Source organism: Ursus maritimus, unplaced genomic scaffold (assembly GCF_017311325.1).
Source record: "Ursus maritimus isolate PB19 unplaced genomic scaffold, ASM1731132v1 scaffold_26, whole genome shotgun sequence".
Classification (NCBI taxonomy): Eukaryota; Metazoa; Chordata; class Mammalia; order Carnivora; family Ursidae; genus Ursus; species Ursus maritimus.
The window spans coordinates 36,056,898-36,080,171 of record NW_024425119.1 but is presented as its reverse complement, the minus strand read 5'-3'; the positions used below and the strand labels follow the sequence as shown (position 1 = coordinate 36,080,171).

Here is a 23,274-nt window from a genome sequence, read left to right as displayed (position 1 = left end):
TTTTCTCTGCATTTTTACTTAGTTGTAAACATAGTATGTGTCTTATTTATCATACTCAGTTCAGCGTATTTTCTCTGCTGCTGCCGGGTCTTCATAGTTCTCGTCTTTAATGGTCCTTTAAAATTTCACCAAGGGGATATAGCATCATGTCCTTACACATTTCTTTACCTTTGGGTATTTAGGTTTCTTTTTAATTTTTAATTTTTAATACATATGGCTATACTAATGATAGACTATATACAGTTATGAATGAAAAATGCTGGAATCAAAATATGAAGTAATAGGGCATGCTGGAATTTGAAGACACAGTTACCAGGCTGTACAGGAGACACCCTGTAGACCAGGCTTACACACTGGTCTAGGACAGGCTGCAGAAGCCTGTGGTCACAGACAGGAGCTCTCCCTGTGTTTATAAGTGTTTCTTCCCTTTCATTCTGATGTGTGACATCTGAGTAAAGAAACAGCGTGGCACAGAGGAAGGAGCCAAAGATTTGGATTCAGAAGGTCCTGCTACCAGCTGAGCTCTGTGTTCTTGGTGTGGCTTTGGACCTTAACAGCCCTGCATACTTCTTCGTCTGTACGGAGGTATCTGTGGCGTATGGTTCTTTAAAGAATCAAATGAAATCCAACAAGCAGGACTAGATAGATTCATGGGGTCCTTACTGTGGGCTAGCCACTGAAATTTTCTTGTGTTAGGTCATCAAATCCTTAGAGCAACCCTGTAAGATAAGCTGAAAAAGGCTGAGTAACTTGCTTGAAGTCATACAGGTAAGTGCCAGGATCCAAACCCTGTCCTCGTATTACACATTCCAAACTCCTTTGTCCTAGCCGTCCTGGAGAGGTAGCACCCCAAGAGATGAATCTCGGAACTAACGCAGAAGGCACAGTTCCACAGCCTCTACACCAAGGAAAGTCCAGAGAAGAAGAGCATTTAGATAAAGAACATATTGAGATACTTAGAATATTTTTTATTATTGACCAATATTTTATAAAACTACTTAAATCTTCGATAAAGAAGTAGTGAATCCAGTTGCCAAAATGTGACTTCAGGGTATGGCCTTGGCATGTGACAGGCACACACACAAAAAGATGGTGTAGATAGAGAATTAACCAGAATCTCCTATGATGAACGGAAAGAGCACAATAAACTAGACCTTTGTAAAGAATTAGGCTTGATTACATCCCAGGAGCTGTGGCATTTTTGAGGAGACACAAATGTTACCGAGCTGGAAGGAAAGAGGGAGGGGCCGGTTCTTGCAATGCGAGGATGAAAAAGTGAGATGTAAGCCAGGGCTGAGAGACTCGCCGGGAGATAATCTGCAGTCTTTTAGACAAGTAGGAAAGGAAGCCGTCATATTACAGAAGTATATTTGACAAGATTTATTCATTTGTTGACATTTTTTCCCTAAAATACAAGTCAGATTGGGTTGGAATATATTGTATAGTGTGAGGAGCATTTGTTTTGAAATTAGTTGTCCTGGGTTTGGCACCGTAGTCATGCACCCTTGTACAAAGTTTCTTAAGCTACCTAATCTTCATTTTATTCATCTGTAAAGTGGGGAGAATAATAGTATAACATTTGGGGCATAGGCTGGGCAGGAGGAAATGAATTAATGCATGTAAGTGGCTTAACACAGAGTAAGTATAATGGTACACAGCACTCCGTGTGTGTTTATTATCATGTCACACCCTGATTATACATCGCTACTGATCTTCACTACTATTGGATAAAGTCCCAAACTCTGGTAGTACTCTATGATCTGGCTCTGTTCCACTCTATAATCTGTCAAAGTCCAAATGTCTTCAAGAGCCTGGCAGGTAAAAAGCAAACTAGGTGAGGCTGTGGCAAACTGGGGGTCACACATTCCATCAAAAGAAGGCACCTGCTACTCACTCTGGTAGCTCTTTGCTTTCTAGGAAGATGAGCCTAGTGTGGTTACCTTTGAAGAAGTGTCAGAAACCTGGACTTCACATGAAATCTCCTCTAATTATTAAATGTGAACAACTACATCAGAATTCTAAGACCAAACAAAGCCCATCTGCTTCGGATATGGTTGCCAGCTTGCCCCCTCCGCTTCATGCCCTTCCCAGCCTTGCAGACTGCTTAATTTTCCTGCAATAAATTTTATTCCTTCATGCCTTAGTGCTTTTTAAAAAAAGTGTTGAGTATTGTTGACACACAAGGTTACATTAATTTCAGGTGTGTAATGTAGTGATTCAGCAAGTCTGTATGTTATGCTGTGCTCACCACAAGTGTAGCTACCTTCTGTCCTGATACATCACTCTTAACAGTATTGTTGGCTACATTCTTCATGCTGTCTTTTATTCCCATAATTTATTCATTCCATAACTGGAAGCCTGTATCTCACACTCCCCTCCACTCATTTTGTGCCCCATCCTTCACCCCCCCTCACGTTTGGCAACCATCAGTTTGTTCTCCATATTTATAGGTGTGCCTTAGTGCTTCTAGACGTGCTAGTCACTTTGCCTAGATTGGCCTTGGTTTTTTCTCTCTTGACCTGGATTTGTCTTCTAGACTTGGCTCAACCTGTTTTCTCTGAATTACTTCCTTCCTCCTTTGTGATGTCAGAGCATTTCATAGATCATTCTATTATAGTGCTTGAGACATTAATTGGCTTTTTTATTTAGAAATAATTATTAAGCACCAAAATGCATACCAGCTACAGCCATAAACTGGTGTCCCTGTTCCCCTGGTGCCTATGTTCCACTGTGATCTTCATGTCAGTCCTCCCATGAGAATGTGAGCTCATTGAGGGCAGGGACCATGTGCTGTTGGTCTGGTTTCCTCAAATAAGCTCAGTTAGCCTGATACCAGGTATGAGTGTCCTCTTGCTGCTGTAACAAATTTCCACAAACCTACTGTCTTAATACAAGCTTATTATCTTACAGTTATGGGGGTCAGAGCCTGAAATGGGTCTCACTGTACTAAAATCAAGGTGTCAGCAAGGCCGGGTTCCTTCTGGAGGCTCTAGGGAAGAATTTGTTTCTTGCCTTTCCCAGTATCTAGTGGCCGCCTGCATTTCTTGGTTTGTAGCCCCTTCCTTCATCCTCAAAACAAGAAGTGTAGCATTACAGAAAGTAAATCTCTCTCTTTATGACTTCCTTTTTTCCCTCCCTTTTCCACTCATAAAGACCCTTGTGATTACATTGGACCCACCTGGGTACCCCAGGATACTCTTCTAATCTCAGTGTCAGCTGGTTAGCAGCTGTAATGCCATTTGCAACCTTAATTCCCCTTTGTCATGTCATATAATGTATTTCTAGGTTCTGGGGAACATATTCACATAGGCATCTTTGGGAAGGCCATTATTCTTCCTACCACAATTGGGAAGGTGAATGAATGAATGAACGAATGAATGATGAATGAAATTCTTAGAGGGTGGGAACCAGTTGTGCTAGCCACAGAAGGCAGAAAAAGAAATAAATATCTCTGACCTGAAGGAGCTGATGATCCGCCGGACTGGGGAGTGGTAGTGGTTGGGGATCTTCCAAACTTCCCTTCTCAGATTGAACATCTCTGACTCCTATAGGCTTTCCCTGGAATCCCAGATTAAGGTCAGATCCTTGTTTTGTGTGCCCAGAGCAGCCTCCTTTGGAATACATCCTCACACTTGTGATGCTACTTCAGTAAATGCCTTCCACTAAATCTTATGGGTCATGCGTACAATAAAACACATTTTTCTTGTATCTCCATGTGTAACATTGAGCAAAGTGCCTGGCATATGGTAAGTGTTCAAAACTTCGTTGAGAGAAAAAAACAAATGAATAAATAAATGAAGAATTAGAGAAAAATGGAGTGTGTAAACCACCTACTGTTTGTTCTGCATTTGAGCTTTGTAACCTGTGACCATGGACTTTCTAACATGGCACCCCAATTGGGAGGGTGAGCATATGTACTTTTTCTCATTGGGAAACAAAGAGTATTTATCATGTTCTCAATGGAGCCCATGATGAAAACCATGGAAGAAGCATTGCTCTAAGTGTGCAGAGTTCAGAGATGAGATGATTTGGCCACAGTACAGAGAAGGAGGATACTGTTCTGGGAAAGGCAGACTGACTTCTCCTCGCTAAGGCTAACTGGGCTTTTGTACCTGTCTTCCCCCTCTAGGAGAAGAGAGCGTGCTGCCTCTCCTGACCCAGGACTCCAACTCTAAAGCTCGGAGGGGTATTTTAAGAAGAGCTGTTTTTTCTGAGGATCAGAGAAAGGCTCTGGAGAAAATGTTTCAGAAGCAGAAATATATCAGCAAAACAGACCGAAAGAAACTTGCCCTCAGCTTGGGACTAAAGGAATCACAGGTACTAATGAGTAGGAGGGTGTCCACTACTCCTGATTTCTGAAGGACTGCAATGAAATCCATGCATTTGGCAAATGTCTGTTGTACTAGGTATGGTGCTAGACCCTAAAATGTTATTGAAGTGATTTTTACAATTGTTGAGAGGGTGGAAATATATGTCACAATTCCTATTTGAAAATAAGTCCTTTTGCGGAGAGGTCTAGGTTTTTGCATGATTAATTCTTCCCAAATGAAGAGAACCACCGAGGATGTGACATTTACATCATTAATTGTTTGCTGTGGTTTCAGAGAAGTAGACTACATAATCTACAAAAGCAGGAACCAATTTTCCTGTCTTGTTCTTCATTTCCAATCCAAAATCCAGTCATAAATGTGTGACTCATAAATACCTTTAAATAGATTTCATTACTCTGCACTCTGGGCTTATGTCAAGTACGGTAAAGTAGTTTCACATTTGCAACACCTACAAACCTTCTTATACATTAAGGGACTTGTATTTTACGACTAATCGTTTTATAATCACCATATAAAATAAGTGCTATAATCATCCTCATTTTCTAGATGAGAAAGTGTAGAGAAGTAAACATGGGTCTGCTGTCATGTGGTGAAGCTGCTTTGGAACTGGGCTCTCACCCCAGGCAACCTGACTCTGGAGTTTGTGTTCTACTTAACCTGGAGCTGTCATGTATCGTTGTGCAGGATATGCACTGCACAAGGGCTAAGAGGGACGGCAGCAACTGACATATAGCAGGTGCTCTGCCTGCCAAACTGGCTTTCCTGGTGCAAGGCTACATCGACCTGGATTTTTTGAGTTAGCATAAAGGCATTGAAGGGCTACAGAGGCTCTGTGTAACTACCATGCTCTACTGTTCTTCGCTCAATACAATGACCTGGTTTCTAACTTTGGATTTTATTAAACCAGTTATTTTTGGATGAAGCTCTCCTTAACCTTGCTTCCTTTCCCTAGGGAAGTGATCCGCCCCCCCCACCCCCATCTTTTTCTAGTTGTAGGAAGCAGTACATAGTGTGGTAGAGGGTAATTGGCCTACATCAGCCAGTCTGTGCTTTCCTCATTGTGTGGTACTAAGGAGTCCCTAACCTTAATTGATCACTCTGTGCCTCAGTTCCTCATGTAAAAAACAGGGACAAATATAGGAATTCTATCTATGTGGCAAAACAATTTTGCATATATGATAGGTAAATCAGCTATATCTTGACGGTCTGTTGTGTGCAAGACTGTGCTAATAAGTAGGCGGTAGGAGGGAGTGTTGATTAAGTACTGATAAAGATACACTCTGCACCCAGGAATTTATATGAGCAACTGGGAGAACAAAGCAGAAGCTCATGAATGGTTAGATAATAATATAACACAATAACGTAGGTGACATCACCTGGTAGATTAGATATACTGCCAAATAAAGGAGCTAGATCAGTGGTCCTCAAAGTTATGTACCTCTCTGGAGATTTATGTTAATCTCCATGACTGTCCTTATACCCCTGGGGAGTCTAGTGAGGGAAGTGGTTCATCCTTAAAGGAATTGTTGGGCCTGACTAAGGATGCCCAGGAGCTCAGTAGGACTGGTCTGCATCTCACTGGTGTGGATAAAAACAAACAAACAAACAAACAAACAACGAACAAAAAACCCCTCCAGAGTTGGAGGGGAGAAAATGTGTAGGTTTGGGAGGTTGTAAGGGGCCTCTGGTTGAGTCAGAACCTGAAATAGGTGTTAAAAGAGAAAAGGTGGCTAGGTTTGATCTGACAGTGCTGACACAGTGTGAACGTCTTTGATAGTACATATCATCTTCTTAAAAATAGATTATTGGAAGGAGAATGCGACAAGCATATTAGAAAACATGTATGAGGGGATGACCATAATCTATCCATTCTAAGAAAACAATTTTCCAGTTTTGTATGTTATCTTCCTGTCTGTATTCACAGGTGCCTAGTTTTACATAGTTGATTGTATTGTTTTTAAAATTCAAGTGCCTTGAGGAATGAATACTTTTTATGTTATTAAATTTGGTAAACATCTCAAAAGTAATTTCACATTTTCTTATTTGCATATGCATCCAATTACATAATTAACACATGGTATTTATTACGGTAAATTCAAACAAAGGGGAAATTGGTAAAATTAAATTCATCTCCTCCTCTTCCAACCCAGCTCCTTAGTTATTACTGTCATTTATAAATGGCTCTTGTTTAAATTTATTTGATGTACCATGTATTATCTTTAAAGTAAATGTATATGTGTGTTGTATATGCACAAAGATACAGTAACACAAGCACTTGCACCATGCCTACCATATGTCCTTAACATTTGATGTCATTTATCCTCACAATGACCCTATGAGGTAGGCGCTTCGATTATTCCTATTTTATAATAGGGACCTAGAATTGAGACCCAGAATTGCATATATATATGTTTTAAAATAAAAACAGGATCATATTCCACATATATCTTGACTTTCTGAAGGAGACTACAAATCACTTGTATAACCAACACACAGATCAAGCAGTAGGACCTTATCACCAGGCCAGTAACCCCCTGCTTACTCCCTCCCGGTTACCACCTCCTACTTTCAAGAACACCCACTTTCCTGACTTCTAACAGCATAGATTAGGTTTGCCTATGTTTGTAGTTTATATAAACAGGATCATTCAGTACAAATTCTTTGGTATATATGACTTCTCTCCTTAACATTATGTTTGAGATTCATTCGTGAGGTTGCATGTAGCAGTCGCTCTTCTGTGCTCTTTGCTGTGTAGTGTTCCATTCGTATTATTTGTAGCAGTTATTTTAGCTGTTATCAAAATATTTGGAATATTGTAGCTAGTAACATTTTCCTGTTCCAACCATTGCAAAGTCTTCAACTTTGAGTTTTTTTTTTTTATTGTGGTAAAAGAGACGTAACATAAAATTTACCACTTAAACCTTTTTTAAGGGTACAATTTAGTGGCAGTAAGTACATTCACATTGTTGAGCAACCACGGCTACCATCCATCTCCAGAACTCTTTTCATCTTGTAAAACTGAAACTTTGTATCCATTAAATGGTGACTCACCATTCTTCCCTCCCCCCAGTCTCTGGCAACCACTACCTTCTGTCTCTATAATTTGACTGTTCTAGGTACCTCAAATGAGTGGAATCATTTGTATTTGTCCTTTTGTGATTGGTTTATTTCACTTAGCATAATATCTTCAAGGTTCATCCACGTTGTAGCATGTGTCAGAATTTCCTTCCTTTTTAACCCTGAATACTATTCCATTGTGTGCAGGTACCATATTTTGTTTATGCATTCAGCCATTCAGTGGATGCTTTGGTTGCTTCTATCTCTTGACTATTGTGAATAATGCTATGAACATGGATATACAAATACCTCTTCAAGTCTCTGCTTTTAATTCTCTTAGGTGGTTTGTGGCTTTTTCATATGTTTGTGGTGTCTTTATTTATACAGAAATTTCTCATTTTTATGTTGTCAGCTCTATTTTTTCTTTTGTGGTCTTAGTGTTTTATGTCAATGCTTAAAAAAAACATTCATCTCTCCAAGACTATAATGACAATGTCTTATATTTTTTTCTAGAACTTTTATAGTTTTGTTTTTGTGTTTAGCTGTCTAATCCATTTGGAATTTGTTTTTATATTTGTTGAGAGGTAGAACTTTCAATTTATGGTTTTCCTCAAATAGGTACATTTGTCTCAATACTGTTGATTGTGAAGAAACTTTCTTCATGATTTTTTTTTCATTGAGATACCACTCAGAAAAAATTCTAGATCTACAGAAAAGCTAAGGAAAGAAGAAAATAATGAATGTGATGAGAAGGGCAAGAACCACCAATGGGCACAAATAAAATGTCTTAGTGAAAACCCACTAGAAATACTTGGCAGGCTTTCTAGGAGTAAATGCCCACTGCAAATAATAAATGAGTTTGTGAATAGAACCAAATGCTCTGGTATGTACACATTAGTACTATTTTCTTATGAAAAGCCTTAACCACAGGATTGTAACTGAGATGGCAGTCTTGTAGTCTCACTTGCCTGGGGTCAGGGTCTCTGCAGCCATTTTGAAATTGCCAGTCAAGTTGAAAGAATGAAGAAATTGTTTTGCCAATCTGGAAAGATTATCTCAGATAGAAATTTTTCCTTCATTGGGAGAAACATTTGGTTAGTAACACTTTAATAATTATTTTTTAGAGTAAGAACTTTCTAATCTTTTGTTTTAAAAATAGAAATCCACTAAATTGTTCACATAAAGATGCAGTGTAATACTCAGTCGATAAAGGGGGAGTTAGTAGTAAAGACAGACTCCGGTGGGGTGGGGTGGAAGTATGACTCAAATAGAAACCACCATCATAAGTGCTTTTGGATTAATTACGACTGATTGTTATTTATTGAGCCCAATTCATCAAGTTTGATAAATCCTAGGAGTAATCAAACTTGGAAACCGAAAGAAGCCTGAAATTTATCAAAACATTTTAAAATGTATTCCTAATTTAGTTTCCCAGAAGTTCCTAATGAAATCTGAATGTTATAAGAGCCTGGGCACTGGAGTGGGACAGTCATGGATTCTATTCTAAGTGCTTCCATTTTACTCGCTGAGTGACCTTGAACCGGTTTAGCACTCTGAACCTCAATTTTCATACATGTGAAATGAAGACTTGTTGCAGTGATTGTGAGGAACGAATTATGTAATCCACACAGCATGTGTGGCCTGACACCCGGCACAAAGTAAACACTATTACTAGCCGATAGCCTTTCCTTTGTATAAATAATTTAGTATGAACTAAATGATGTTTTAAACTGTCGAGCGTTAAATCAGTTTTGAAAGATGTCGGACTCTGTGCAGGATGTAACCCATTTATCGCAGTTGTTTTGTTTCATCAGTGTGGGGATATTATACTAAAGTAATTTTTCAGATATTTTTGAAGGAGCCCAGTGAAAAGCTGTAAGGACTTTGCTAGGCTGGCTCTCACACATAAGTATTTCATAGAAGGCATTACAGTGTACAATGCTGAAGTGAAGTAATGTGGAGTAAGTGACCATTTTGTCCAATTATTTTGTCAATAGGTGAAAATCTGGTTTCAGAACAGAAGAATGAAGTGGCGGAATTCCAAAGAGAAGGAAGTGCTTTCCAACAGGTGTGTCCAGGAAGTAGGCCTTCAAGAGGATCCCCTCTCACGGTCCGCTCTGGGGTTCCCTTCTCCATGTCCTTCGCTCTGGGAAGTCTCCCAGCAGCACTCGAGTCCAAGATGGAGGGAGAATTCGCCAGAACCTTCAGAAAGACTCATCCCAGAGAGTTCAGGGGCCATGCCCCCAGAAGCAGAGTCTCTGCAGGGTGCCTTGTATTTGTGCCCTGAAGAAGCTGGAGACAAGGGTGTACTTACTGGGACGGTCTGAATGGAAGCCTTCCTCAATGTTAATTTAAAAGGATGCTTAACTAATAACATTCGGACTCTAAAGCCAGCTAGCTTGTACCTCATCAGTGCCTAGAACATAATACCTTTGGAGTGATGCATGAACTAATGCTTTAGGAAACCCTCTCCAGTGCCCTCTTGTTTGGCTCCCAGACTCAGGCTTAATTTGTGAGTGGAATAGAATCTCCCAGGAAGTATGAAGGGACTGAAAAGAACGAGAGTTATACTCGGCTCAGTCCCTGCCCTGAGTATGTGTGTATATATGTGTGTGTCTCTACGTGTGTATATATATGAATATTCATTGAAATACATTAGTAGGAAGTAGTTCCTCTTTAAACATGGCACCAAGCAAATTCATTTCCTTTTATATGAGGAAAAACCAACTATTGACCGAATGTTACTAATTTTTTGAAAATAATGTAAAGTTTGGATTTTGGTCCAATGTGTTTTTTAAAAATTCCCTATTTTCTGGTTTCTTTCAGTCTCCAGCTATAAATGAACCTTAACAACTCAGCTCAGCTACCCTAATCGAATGAGCCACTGTTAGATACATACACTGAGAGTATATACTTAAAGGTAATCCAACAAGAAAACTAGAAGAATTTCTGAATGAAACTATTAGAACCCTAATTTTCCAAGTCTCTGGACTTCATCAGGACATCATTGAGGGAGGTACCCATTTAACTAATGATTATCTTTTGATCTCTTCTCTGTCAGGATGGGCCTTAATCAAGGTTTGCAAAATAAAAATGCCTTTAAGGGCCTGTCAGCAAATAAAGGGCGTGGCCCACCTAAAAATATTTGAGTTTAATAATTTTAAAAATATTGTGTTGGGCAAATGAAACATCTATGCCAAGCGGTTTGTGACCTCCGGCCAAGACCTAAAGAAGTGTCACAGTTCCAAAAATGTTCCCAACTGGACTTCAAAACACAATCCTGATGGGACCTGTTTGCACTTCTAGTTATAGACTCAATTTTCCACTTAGGTGGTATACATGATATATATTAGGTTATTTTTATGTATTAACAGGCATCACACAGATGTTTTGTGTGTTTTGTTGTTCCTGAAATAGTAGTATTATAAAATTGCATTTCTGGTAACGATTTGCTTAGTTAATCTAGAAATTTTTATTCCGGGTCCAAGAAAAAATTATGTTTCACTTTGAAGGAAATGAGGCAGAAAAAGGAAATGATGTGGTTTTGAACTAGGTTATTATTAATCTGTGGACAAGAAACATTATTAGAAGTTCATGATGTGAAATTTTGTTAGTGAGAAAGCTGCGTAAAGAGAGTGGCTTCTAATTTGCTTACAATCCTAGTTATAGAATTTGACGCTGTAGGGTTTAGAGAAGGTAATATCTCAGAAGATAACAGTTTTAGTCAGCATCAGGAAATGATTTTGTCTGAACGTGATTCGAATTGGGGTATGCTAGCCTGTGTCTTTATCATGAGATGTTTTACTTAAAAGTCCTCTCAGAAGAAGCTTGTCTCAGTGTCTCTGTGGGAAGGAGGAACAGGAATCTGCTGACAACAATTTATAATTTAAAACCTGTCTTAAAATGATTTATAGTATTGTTTTTTTTTTTTTCTTGGTAGAATGTTAATCTCATCTGCATTTATTGGGTCCTTTCTATGCACCAGAGACTGTGCTAAAAGCCTTTAGGGTGAATTAATTCATGGAGGTCCTCATGACAGTAGCCCTAGGAGGTAGGCACTATTACTGTCAGGATTCCTGTTACCCAGACGAGGGCGTAAGGCAGTGGTTAGGGTGGTGGCCCAAGGTCATGAAGTTAATAAATGGGATTTGGACCCTGTCCATCAAGTTTCAGATCTTGGTAAACCATCTGGGGGTGCATACCACTGTAGAATGTATTCACCAGCAATGGGATGCATTGTAAGACATACGTTTTGGGGATTGCAGTCAGATTTATTAAAGAAATTCAGAAGCATATTGTACTTTATGATCTCTTACTTGGGGAATGGTTTTCTTTCTAGTGTTCTCTTCTCTATTAACTTTGAAGTTTAGGGAAAGTAAAGAATTGCAAAAGCCTTCAATTATGAAGCCTCTGTAGAAAATAGTCCCATAGGAGTGTTTAAGTGAAATGAAACTGTATTTTTTTTTATCACTCACTGCTAAAAATTTTGAAGTGCTTATCTATGGTTAATGTTTCTTGAGAATAACTTGAAGATCAAATGAGAGCAATCTGCTTCATGGCCACCTGATAAGCCAGGTTTTAGATGTGGGCTAATTGGTGCTTAAATGATCTTCCCCCAGACTTTCACCCCAAGCTCTGAGACTCAGCAGAGCCTTTTTTCTGTACGGTTGGCCTGATATTCAAACATACAAATAAATATTTTAATTGGTTTCTACTCGGGAATGCCTTAAGGCTTAGGAAAAGTACACTTTTGATGAATATATTAGAGATACTTAGGAAACACACACAAACGCATACACTTGGTGCACATACATACGCCCGTTGTGCCTTCACTTTGCATTTACTTACCTGAATTAGTTGAGAGAACTGCTGAGCTTGATATTCTAATTGACAAGGGTCTCCCTTCTCCCTTAATTTGTACTCTGCCAACTCTGTCTCCACCTAAAATACATACACGTGTATTTTCCTCTGTTCTCTAGATGCAGATTTCTTTTCTCCATGTGGTCACATATTAGTGTATTTGTTGTCTGCTTTCCAGGCAAATTCTGCTCTAGTAAGCACGAGAACCAGAGAGGCCTGGAGGCGAAGGTATTTTAAAATTTTTAGAAGACATTGTCACATGGACTTTAGGTAGATGAGAAATAAAAATGGTTAGCACCATCCTCTAGATTTTACAATAATAAATATTTTATAAAGCTAAATATAAAGGGTTGGAAGTATATAGCAGGTTAGGAATGATCACTGGGTCTGGAGACAGTGAAGGTCATGATCATTGATGTTGAAAAGGCAGTTCTATGTTCTTAGTGATGAACTGGGTTGAATGGGGAATACAATTGCTTAGTCCAGTGGTTCTCAAACTTTAAAAATCCAGACATATGAATATGCCATACCTTCCCACCAGTTTTGGGTATGTGCTCAGGTTTATGCATATTCTTCATACATTCTCTTCAGCAGCCACACCTCCCACTCCACCCCCTGGGGATCCTTACACATGTTTTTCTCTTTTCAAATATAAAGTCATCATTAAATATGCTCGTTCAAACCACCCATGTCCTTTCTGGCCCCTTTCAATCTGCATTCTGATGCTTTTTTTTAAAAGCTATACACTCCCCAATGTGTTCCGTGACCTGCCCACTGGTGACCAGTGATTTCTTCAAGCTCTGCTGGCCTTTAATACAGCAAACCTCATTCCATTGTGTTCATAAGCTTGTTAGACACTGCCTCTGCAGTCATCTGAAATCCACAAAAATACTCTTTCTTTCTGGATTGCAACACTTATTCGGTACTCAGTGTGAGGCACTGTACTAGGCTCTCACAAATGTGAGGGAGAACATGGCCCTTGCCCTCAAGAAACTTAGAATTAGACTTTTTGCCAAACAACTGTTGATATATTCCAGGCTGTCAGTAACTGGATCCAGTAAATTTGGAGCAAAAAATAATCTTCTAACATCCTCCAAAACCCCCATCTCTCCTTGTGTGGTTGGGGGAGCAGAGTGGCGTGAGGTTTATTAAGTGCTCTGCTATTCAGAAAAATGCAAGCTACCTGGCATTGTTGGTTTTCTCTCTCTCCTCCATTCAGGCCACATTGGTCCCAAGAGGAGTCAGAGCCCAAGGGAAGAATTAATTATTCTTTTGTTCAAAGTGCATCCTACCCTCTACTTTTGTCTTTCTACCTTCCCAGCCTCAGATCAACCTGTACCCATAGGGGGTGGGAACAGTGAAGGAAAAGCAAATAACACAAGTGAGGGGGAAATCAGGATGTTAAGTATTCTCGAATATATAAGGAAAATTTTGCAGAATTAATTTGTATCCTTTATAAACCATCTCTGAAATAAGCAACTACCTTAAGAATGTTGTACTAGTCCCACAAAGATGGTTCTTATCTTCCAGCTATTAGTTGGGTCATTACATTGTTATTTTTGGTTGTAAGAGTTATACATGCTCATTATGAAGAAACACACTTGAAAAAAACAAAAATTCATGTGTAATTCCACTATTAAGAGATAGCCAATTTGGCTCTTTTGTGAAAAATTTTCACTTTGTATGTACGTATAAAGGTGTGTATGACTAAACAAATTTGGATGATAGTTATGTATCCAGCTTATCCTGCTTTTTTTAACTCAACTTTTTACAGAGAACATTTCCCCATGCCATTAAATAAATGTTGCAAGTATTTATGATGGCTATATAATTTTACATTGTTAACTCGTTCACTTTTTGAGGTAGACCAGAGGAATGGGACTGGGGGATGGCAGGTCATGGAAAGGATGACCATGGGCCTCCCACACCAAATGGAGACTCTCTTCCCAAAAGTCACCATGAAGTTTGTCAAAACATATCCATCCAGGCAAGATCCAAGGGAGTGTACACATTTGGATTTCAATACCTTGCCGGCAACAAACATACTAATAATGTAGGGCAACATTCTACCTCTCTTTAGTTGTGCTTTACAGTCCCAGTGATACCTCATTTTAGCTATGTTTTATTGCCCACAACGTGGGTAGAAGTCAAGCAAACTGTTGGGTGTCTGGCATCTGTCAGCTTTTTGAAGGCTGAGATTATAAGGCTGCTTTGCCTGGTTAGTCTAGAATTCCCCAGTTCCCACAACTCTGTGGACATCCTCTCAAAGTTGCTTGAGTAACAGAAATTATGAGGGGAAACTTTTGGGATCAGAACACTCTGAGGTTAAAAGGTAGCCTTCAGTGTTATTTAAATCCAAAGCAGAATCATCAAGTGTTTAATGCTAACCAAAAGTCAAAAAATTGGGTACATCAATTGGAATAAAACAAAGTGATATAATTAATTCATGATGTATAGTTAATCCTATTACGATGGATTTCCATTGTAGTTTCCTAGGGTAGCCGGAATAGATCACTACAAACCGTCTGGCTTGAGACAGCAGAAATCTGTTCTCTCACAGTGGTGGGGGCCAAAAATCCAAAATCAAGATGTTGGCAGGGCCATGGTCCCTCAGAAGATTTTAGAAAGCTGCCCTTTCCAGCTTCTGGTCGCTCTAGGGAGTTCTTTGGATTGGGCTGTGTGACTTCCACCTCTACCTCTGACTCATAGGGTCTTCTCTCCTATGTGTCTGTGTCACAGATTTTTCTCTGCCTTTCTCTAATAATGATCCCTGTCATTGGTTTTAGAGCTGACTAAAAGTCCAGGATAATTATATCTCAAGACCCTTAATTGCGTCTGCAAAGGTCCTTTTTCAAATAAGTTCACATTCACAGTTTCTAGGAGTTAGGACATGGACATATCTTTTTGGGAACCACTATTCAACCCACCACTACTGTATCCTACAATATTACAGCAAAAGATCTAGAAAAACAAAACACTTAGACTCCCTTGGCATTCCCTGTAATGGAATTTGACTTATACTGCTTTAACTTAAGGTTTTGTACCAATTAAGCGATGCACTGCTTATAAGAGTATTTGGGGCAGGGAAATTTTTGCAAATATTGCCTCCATTTTGGATTTCTTTCTACACTACAATTTAAGAAAATGCAGCCCTAATTTTTTAAAGCCCTCACATGGATTCCAGATGTTGACCATTTAACCCAAGAAGGTGTTTCCTTCCTTATTATACAAATGTGGTGCACATCAAAAAATTGGCATTGTTTAATTTATGACTCACACGTGAACCATTGTTTTTTGTGATGTTATTTTAAGTGATTCATAAACTAAACAATGCAATATTTTGGACACATACCATATTTGTATAATGAGGAAACACCTTCTTGTATTAAATGGTCAACATCTGGGATCCATGTGGGAGTTTCTTTGAAATTTTAAATAAAGACAAATTAGCATGGCATACATTTTCTCAGAGATGCAGCTAGCTATAATCAAAAGACAGAATGACTTGGTACTATATTGTGGTTAGGAAAACAGGAATGTTGTTGACAGAAACATCCAATAATGTTTTTACAGCACTATTTTGATGATGGGGTAAATGGAGTTGTGGAGTGAAACACAATATGGGCAGTGTTGAGTCAGGGATCAAAAATTAACTCAAGTGTACTCTCTTAGTAGGAGTGTAAATTACCAAAAACTTTCTGGGGGGCAATTTGGTAACACAAACAAGTTGTTAAATGAGCACATCCTTTGACTAGACAATGCACTTACTGGAATTTATCTTAAGGAAATAGACATGTGCAAACAATTTTATACGGAAAGGTACTCATCAAAATATATTTTTTATTTTTTAGAGCAGTTTTAGGTTCACAGAAAAATTGAGCAGAAGGTACAGAGATTTCCCATATGTCCCCCCTCTTCACATACACACAGCCTCCCTGCTATCAGAATTTCACACCAGAGTGGTACATTTGTACAACCGAAGGACTTACGTTGACATATCATTATTGCCTGAAGTCCACAGCTTACATTAGAATTCACTCTTGGTGTTGTACATTCAAAGGATTTTGACAAATACATAATGACATGTATCCACCATTATAGTATCATATAGAGTAGTTTCACTGTCCAAAAAACCCCATCATAATATATATTTTTATTTTAATAGGGAATTGGTTAAATCAATTTTAACAAATCTATGTAATGAGATCCTGTGCAGCCATTGAAATTAATATCATAGAAAAAAGTGAGCATCTATAAAAATGGCCAGGATTCATTGTTAAAGCGAAAAACAGATAACAAAACGGTATGTTAATAGCCTAATTGTGTGTGTGTGTGTGTGTGTGTGTGCGCGCGCGCACGTGTGTGTTTGTGTGTGTGTACAGGTTTAGAGACAAGGCTATACAAACATATATGAACGGTAGTTGTCTCTGGGTAGTGGGGTTAAGGATGATGTTTGATTTTTTTCCCTTGTTCTTCTTTTTCCAAATAATCAACTCTAAATCATATTACTTTTAAAATCAGGAAACACACATCTTGATACGGCTGTCTCACAGACATCTCAAATTCAAATGAGCTCTTCTTTTACCTCTAGTCTTTACCAACATTTCCTTCTTTCAGGAAATGGCAAAGTAGGACAAGGAATTCAGCCATGTGGGAGTCAGCTAGCCACTTTGCTCCCCACTCCCATCATACAGAACCAAATGCCAAGGCGGGTCTGTGCATTCCGCTAACATGCCTTCAGTCTACACCCCTCTGTCCAGCCCCACGGCCATGCACATCCCAGATCTCTTTGCATTCCTTCTAGCTTCCTTCCAACTCCTACTCCAGGCTCTAGGTGACTGGTTCTTTTAACATTTGAATCTAATCATGCCATCCTTTCCATTAAAATCTTTATGTGTTCTTCCCCAAGCTAAGACCAAGACCAACCTCCCTCACCTAGTTTACGGTGTCCTCTGAGATCTGCTCCCTACTCCTCTCTGGGGTCTCATCTCTCTTCAGTCCCTTATTGTTCTCTAAATTCCAGATGTGTTGGATTTTCTCCATTTCCTCAAATTTTGTACACTCTTGTAACTCTCCCAAGCCTTTGCACAAGATAATCCCAGACTGCTGTCCTTCTCCCCACTGACAGACATTTCTCCTCTCCTACTCTTACCCAGACTTCAGGTCTCCCCTCGACTCCCAGGTGAAATCTCTACCGTGTGTTCCCTCTTCCAACACCCTTACCACCCTTGTAATTACCTGTCATCTTTTGTCTTCTCAGCCTCATGAATCTAGATAGTCTTTAAGCTCTGTAAGTTCAGAAAACCTGTCTGTATTTTCCCCTCTCCACCATGAATAGCTAGCAGGGAACCTGGAATTCAGTAATTCCACAATAAATATATTTGATTTGAAATTAAATGACATGTGAGTTTCCTTCCAGTTTTCCCACATATTTGTCTTTTCTAGAGCTCTCTTGTTAAATGAGCTAATGGGTGAGTGAGGGAAGACAGGGAAGTGTGGTGGTGGCATGCAGAGCTGGCCTCAGTCAACCTAGGTTGGGCATGGCCATTTCCAAAGTTTGACAGGCGCAGCATGAAATGCGATCGTTTTCTACAGTCCAGTCTTTTTCTTCTTATATGATATAGCATCGAGCACAAACTCCAATTGTGGAGGAAACTGTAAGCAATTGGTAACATGATGATGTAAAATGGTTTTTTGATAAGGGCAAAGTAGAAAGCATATTTGTATTACTTAAGTTAATGCTGTCATAACAGATACCATAGACTCAGTGGCTTAAACAGCTGAAATTTATTTTCACACAGTTCTGGAGGCTGGAAAATCCAAGATCAAGATACCAGCAAGATTGGTTTTGATGAGACCTCGCTTCCGGGCTTGCAGATGTCCTTCTCACTATGTGTTTACATGGCCTTTCTTCTGTGTGTGTGCAGAGAGAAGGCGCTGGTGTCTCTTCTTATGAGGTCACCATTCTATCAGATTAGGGCCCTACCCTGATGACCTCATTTAACCTTGCTTACCCCTTTAAAGGCTCTATGTCTAAATATAGCACACTGGGGGGTTACATTCTTACATTCTTCAATGTAAGAATTTTGGAATGACACAGTCCAGTTTATAACAGTATTACATATATATTTCATTCTATTCTATATTGGTACAATTGAAACTGTATTTTAACATTATAAACATTTAAGAGATACTTATTAATTTCCTGTGGCTGCTGTAATAACAGATTACTGCAAACTTGGTGGCTTAAAATAACAGAATGTATACTCTCACAGTTCCAGAAGCAGGAAGTCCAAGATCAATATTACGGGGCTGAAATCAAGGTGTCAGCAAGGCTGGCTTCTTCTGGAGGTTCTAGGGGAGAAGGGGAGAGTCTGTTCCTTGCCTCTTCCAGCTTTTGCTGGCTGTTGGCATTCCTTGGCTTGTGGCCATATTGCTTCAGTCTGTCTCCATAGTCACATGGCCTCCTCTTCCGTCTGTCTACTCTGTTACTGTCTGTATCAGATCTCCCTCTGTCTCCCTTTTATAAGATTACATGTGATTACATGTAGAGCTCACTCAGACAATCCAGGGTAGTTTCTCTATCTTAAGACACTTAATCACATCTGCAAAAACCCTTTTCCCAGATAAGGTAAAATTTACAGATGCCAGGGATTAGGACCTGCTGTCTTGGGGTGGGGGTGGGGTGTGTGGTGTTTTTCAGCCTACCACAACCCATATTTTAAGATATCCTAGTCTTTTACAATTAAGCCTTGATCTTAAAGTATAATTTCTCTTGATCAAAGGTATGTTTTTATATCATGGTCGTATAAACCTATAGTAATCTTCTTTATGATGAAGAACTTCAAGTCATTGAGGTCAGAAATAAAGTCAGAAGCCCTAATACCATTGTTTTAAATGGGCTACTATTATCTTTTCTCCGTATATCATAAAACTTCTAAACTACTTTCATGCAAATAATACAAATTGGGTCCTCTCATTGATCACTTGTGCTAAAAGAAATTGCATGTTTGTGGTGCCTGGGTGGCTCAGTCAATTTAACATCTGCCTTCCACTCAGGTCATGATCCCAGGGTCCTGGGATTGAACCCACTCATCAGGCTCCCTGCTCAGCGGGGAGTCTGCTTCTCCCTCTCCCTCTGTTCCTCCCTGCCCCGCTCTTACTCTTTCTCTCTAAAATAAATAAATAAAACCTTTTTTTAAAAAAAGAAATTGCACATTCAATTTAAAGATTTTCCATTCTTTTTATCATCTTTACTTATTTTAAGTTCAGTTCACATTTTATTGTGTGGTCTATTATTTTCTCTTGGTGTTTTTAATCACTGACTTTTTGAAGTTTTATTCCTTTTTATGTTATATCATGTTATTCCCTTTTCTTCCCTTTTGTGAAATATCTACAGTAACTATACTGCATGCTGTTTATTAGTGCCATATTGTTTTCACCTTTATAAGATTTGTCTTGATTTATCTCTGAGAATTTATATCTTGGGTTTCCTTTAGCAATGGAATTTGTTAGGCTCATCTTGTGAGTTCCACAACCATTTATTAACTTCATGTTTTATTCAAGACTGATTGCATCTTCCTCTGCAAGTGAGCTAAACTTTCTCTATTTTCAGACTCCATGAGTGCACCGCTTGTATCTAGACATCTAAACCAGAAGCCTAGAAGTAATCCTGGATATCTTTGTCTGTTTATCTGACTCTCTTGTCCCCTCATAAAGTTAATCACAAAATACAGTCAGCCCTAAACATTTCTCTTATATCCATACATCTTAAGCATGTATTTACGTCTCTTTATAGCACATGCTTTATTCCATTCCAGGATATCCTCTTACTTGAAATGACCTCTTGAGTGGTCTTCGTATTGCCAATGGAGGAAGAGGCTAATTCTCAATAGTCTATTCTTTAAACTTTATTTTGAGCTCTCTAAAACAGGATTTCTTAACTTTAGTACTGTGGGGATTTGGGGTTAAATAATTCTTTGTTGTGCGGGGCTGTCTTGTGCCTTGTGGAGTGCTTATCAGCAACATAGCCTCTACCCGTTAGCAAATCTTCCTTCACGTCTGCCATGGCAATAAAGAACATCTCCAGACCTGCCAAATATCCCAGGGTCGGAGGAAGGGGATTGCCCCCAGGTAAGAACCACAGCCCTAAAACATGGATTTGATGATGTCACTCCCTTGTTACTATTTTATTGATTCCTTATTTAATTCATTCAACAATTATGTGTTGTGTGAGGCTCTGTGCTGGAGTATAGGAATCTGATGGTGAGCAAGTTAGATGTGGCCATTGCCCATACAGCTTATATTCAAATTCAGTAAACAGTCTAAGTCAATGAAAAAGTATAAATTATAAAGAAAGAAAGAAGGGAAGATAAAGGCTACTCAGTAGACTAGATGAGAAATAGGGAAATGACAGTGGACAGTGCTGATGGTTTTTTAAAACAGAAAGAAATGGGCATATTTGAGACAAGTTTTGAAGCAAAAATCAGTGGGCCTCTCTGATGGTTTAAATGTGATAGATGAGGGAAATGAAGGGATTGCAAAGATTCTGAGGCTTGTGGATTGAGTAAGAAAATGAGCATCGAAGGCATTTCTAAGATAGTGAAAGTATGTGGAATAGGTTTGGATTAGAAATTCAATTTTTGACTCATTAAGCTAGTGAGTCAGAAAACTGGGCATTGGTTTAAGCTGGTTATGGGCATAAATAGGGTTGAGAGGAGACACCATTCCTGGAGATATCAATTTGGGAGTCATCAAAATCTGGGTGGTACTTAAAAGTATTATATGGGACCATACAAAAAATGTGGAGAGAGAAGAGCAGAAGAGGGCCCTGGAATGCTGCTGAGAGGTAAGATATGGAGAGAAAAGTTATTTGAATTTGACAACAGAGAGGATAATAGTGATGGTGACAAAAAAAAAAACAAAAAAAAAAACCCATCACGGGAATGGTAGGAAGTGAAAGCCAGGCTGGAGGGGATTGAAGAGAGAATGAAAAGTAAGACAGCAGACAAGGTTGAATATACAAGAGTTTGAAGCAGTTTTGCTGTGTAGGAGAATGGAGAGAGACCGCAGAAGCTGGAGGGGTTTATGCAATGAAGTGAGGTCTTTCTTCTTTTAAATTGGAGTTACTAGGGAACATTAGGATAACAATGAAATGATTGAATTGAAAGGGGATGGTGACAATGTAGGAAAGAGAGGAGCCAATTTTGGTGGCAGCAAGAGGCATTGGATGAAGAGCTGGGTTTAAGAGGGGCCTGCCTTTAGGAGGAGAGAGCACTTTCTCCACTGGACCCCTAGAGGAGAGCAGTGCAGAGGCAGGTGCTGGTAGGTGGAGGGAGAGAAGAGTCTTCTCATTTATGGCTTCTTACTGAAGCATGAGGCAGTCATCTGCTGAGAGTGAAGGTGAAGGCTGAAGAATGGTGATGGGAGGTTAGAGGAAAAAGGGAGATTAAATGAAAGAGGAAGTAAGGAAGAAAATCTGTCAAAGAAACAGAGGAAGATTTCTGGGTCTTTTTGAGTAACTATTTGTGGCCTATAGTATGAATTTCAAGTGAAAGAAGTAAGTTTACATATGTGGTTTTTCTCTCTCAATTTTCAAACGCCAGTGTGTATATGAGGAAAGCAGATTAACAGAGATTTCCCAGGAGAGTAGTATGAAAGGATAAAGACACTGGAGAGTGCGCGGTCTTTGGGAAAAGCGTGATTGTGGTGGTGGACCGTGGAATCTAGGCTAGACGAGGGCAGAAAAGAAGCAGCAGGGGCTGATTATCAGGAAGAAAGTCGTGGGATCAGCGCATTCGGGGTCTTGGTGAAGGTGAAGGTTTTTAGATCACATAAACAATGATACGGTGGTTGGAAAGTGTAATATTTGAAAGTAAGGTTTTAGAAGTAATGTAGTGTTTTAGTGCTGATGAAGGTTTTTAGATCACATAAACAAGTGATCTGGTGGTTGGAAAGTGTAATACTTGAAATTAAGATTTTAAAAGTAATGTAGTTTCTAGTGCTGATGAGGTCTAGTGCTGATGATGGAATCATGGAGATGGGTGGCTGATAGGATAGAAAGAAGGGTCATTGGTGATGAAGAGATGAAGGAACTGGAAGTCCCATTGCTTTTAGGGTAAAGTTTACCTTCTTTAATAGGCCACACATGGAACTTTGTGAAGTGGTCTCTACTTAATTTTCATTCTGACCCCATCACTCATCACCATCTCCTCGCTCCAGGCTTTTTTCAGTGCATCTTTCTCTTCATACTGTCACTACTGCCTTGGGATCTTTGCTCATGTTCTTTCATTTTGCCTAGAGCACTCTATCCTCATTGCACTCCACTTCCCAACCTCAGCTATACACACCTTTACAATTTCCTAGGTATTATTTCTTCCATTAATATGTGCCTGAGCATAGAATTCTGAGTGAGGCATTCCTCTTTTTGCTTTCAGAGAGACTCTATACTTCGTCTTTTTAATTGCAAGTGTGTTTCCACACCAGTTTATGCATGGGAGTGATTTTTAATATATGTTTAGATTCATTTATAGAATAGTACTTGCTCAAATTTTGTAATTATTCCACTTGTTTTGACAAGAATATTGGATGCAAAGTTCTATGCATTCATTCCTTTGTTCAGTTATTCATTCTTTCATTTAAAAAATACCTACTAAGCATGTACAATGTGCCAGAGGTGCCTGGGATACATCCGTGGATGAAACAGACAGGAATCTTTGCACTTAAGAGCTTATATCCTAGTAGGGGGCGCCTGGGTGGCTCAATCGCTAAGCGTCTGCCTTCGGCTCAGGACGTGATCCCGGCGTTCTGGGATCGAGCCCCACATCAGGCTTCTCTGCTGGGAGCCTGCTTCTTCCTCTCCCACTCCCCCTGCTTGTGTTCCCTCTCTCGCTGGCTGTCTCTCTCTCTGTCAGATAAATAAATAAAATCTTAAAAAAAAAAAAAAGAGCTTATATCCTAGTAGAGGAAGACAGATAATAAATAAGGAATGTAGTATGTAAGTAAATTAGAAGTATGTAAAAGTCTG

At 39.3% G+C, this 23,274-nt stretch overlaps 1 protein-coding gene across 1 annotated transcript in view; it reads left to right on the top strand.

Annotated features, from left to right (window-relative positions):
• The window catches only part of DBX2 (developing brain homeobox 2), a 30,829-nt gene extending 21,097 nt beyond the window's left edge, over positions 1 to 9,732 (top strand). Inside the window, exons 3-4 of the mRNA XM_008704715.2 lie at positions 4,130 to 4,317; positions 9,386 to 9,732. Coding sequence (XP_008702937.2) covers positions 4,130 to 4,317; positions 9,386 to 9,715 — 518 coding nt within the window. The 3' untranslated portion in view covers positions 9,716 to 9,732. The remainder of the gene's footprint in view (positions 1 to 4,129; positions 4,318 to 9,385) is intronic.
• The last annotated feature ends 13,542 nt before the right edge of the window (positions 9,733 to 23,274 follow it).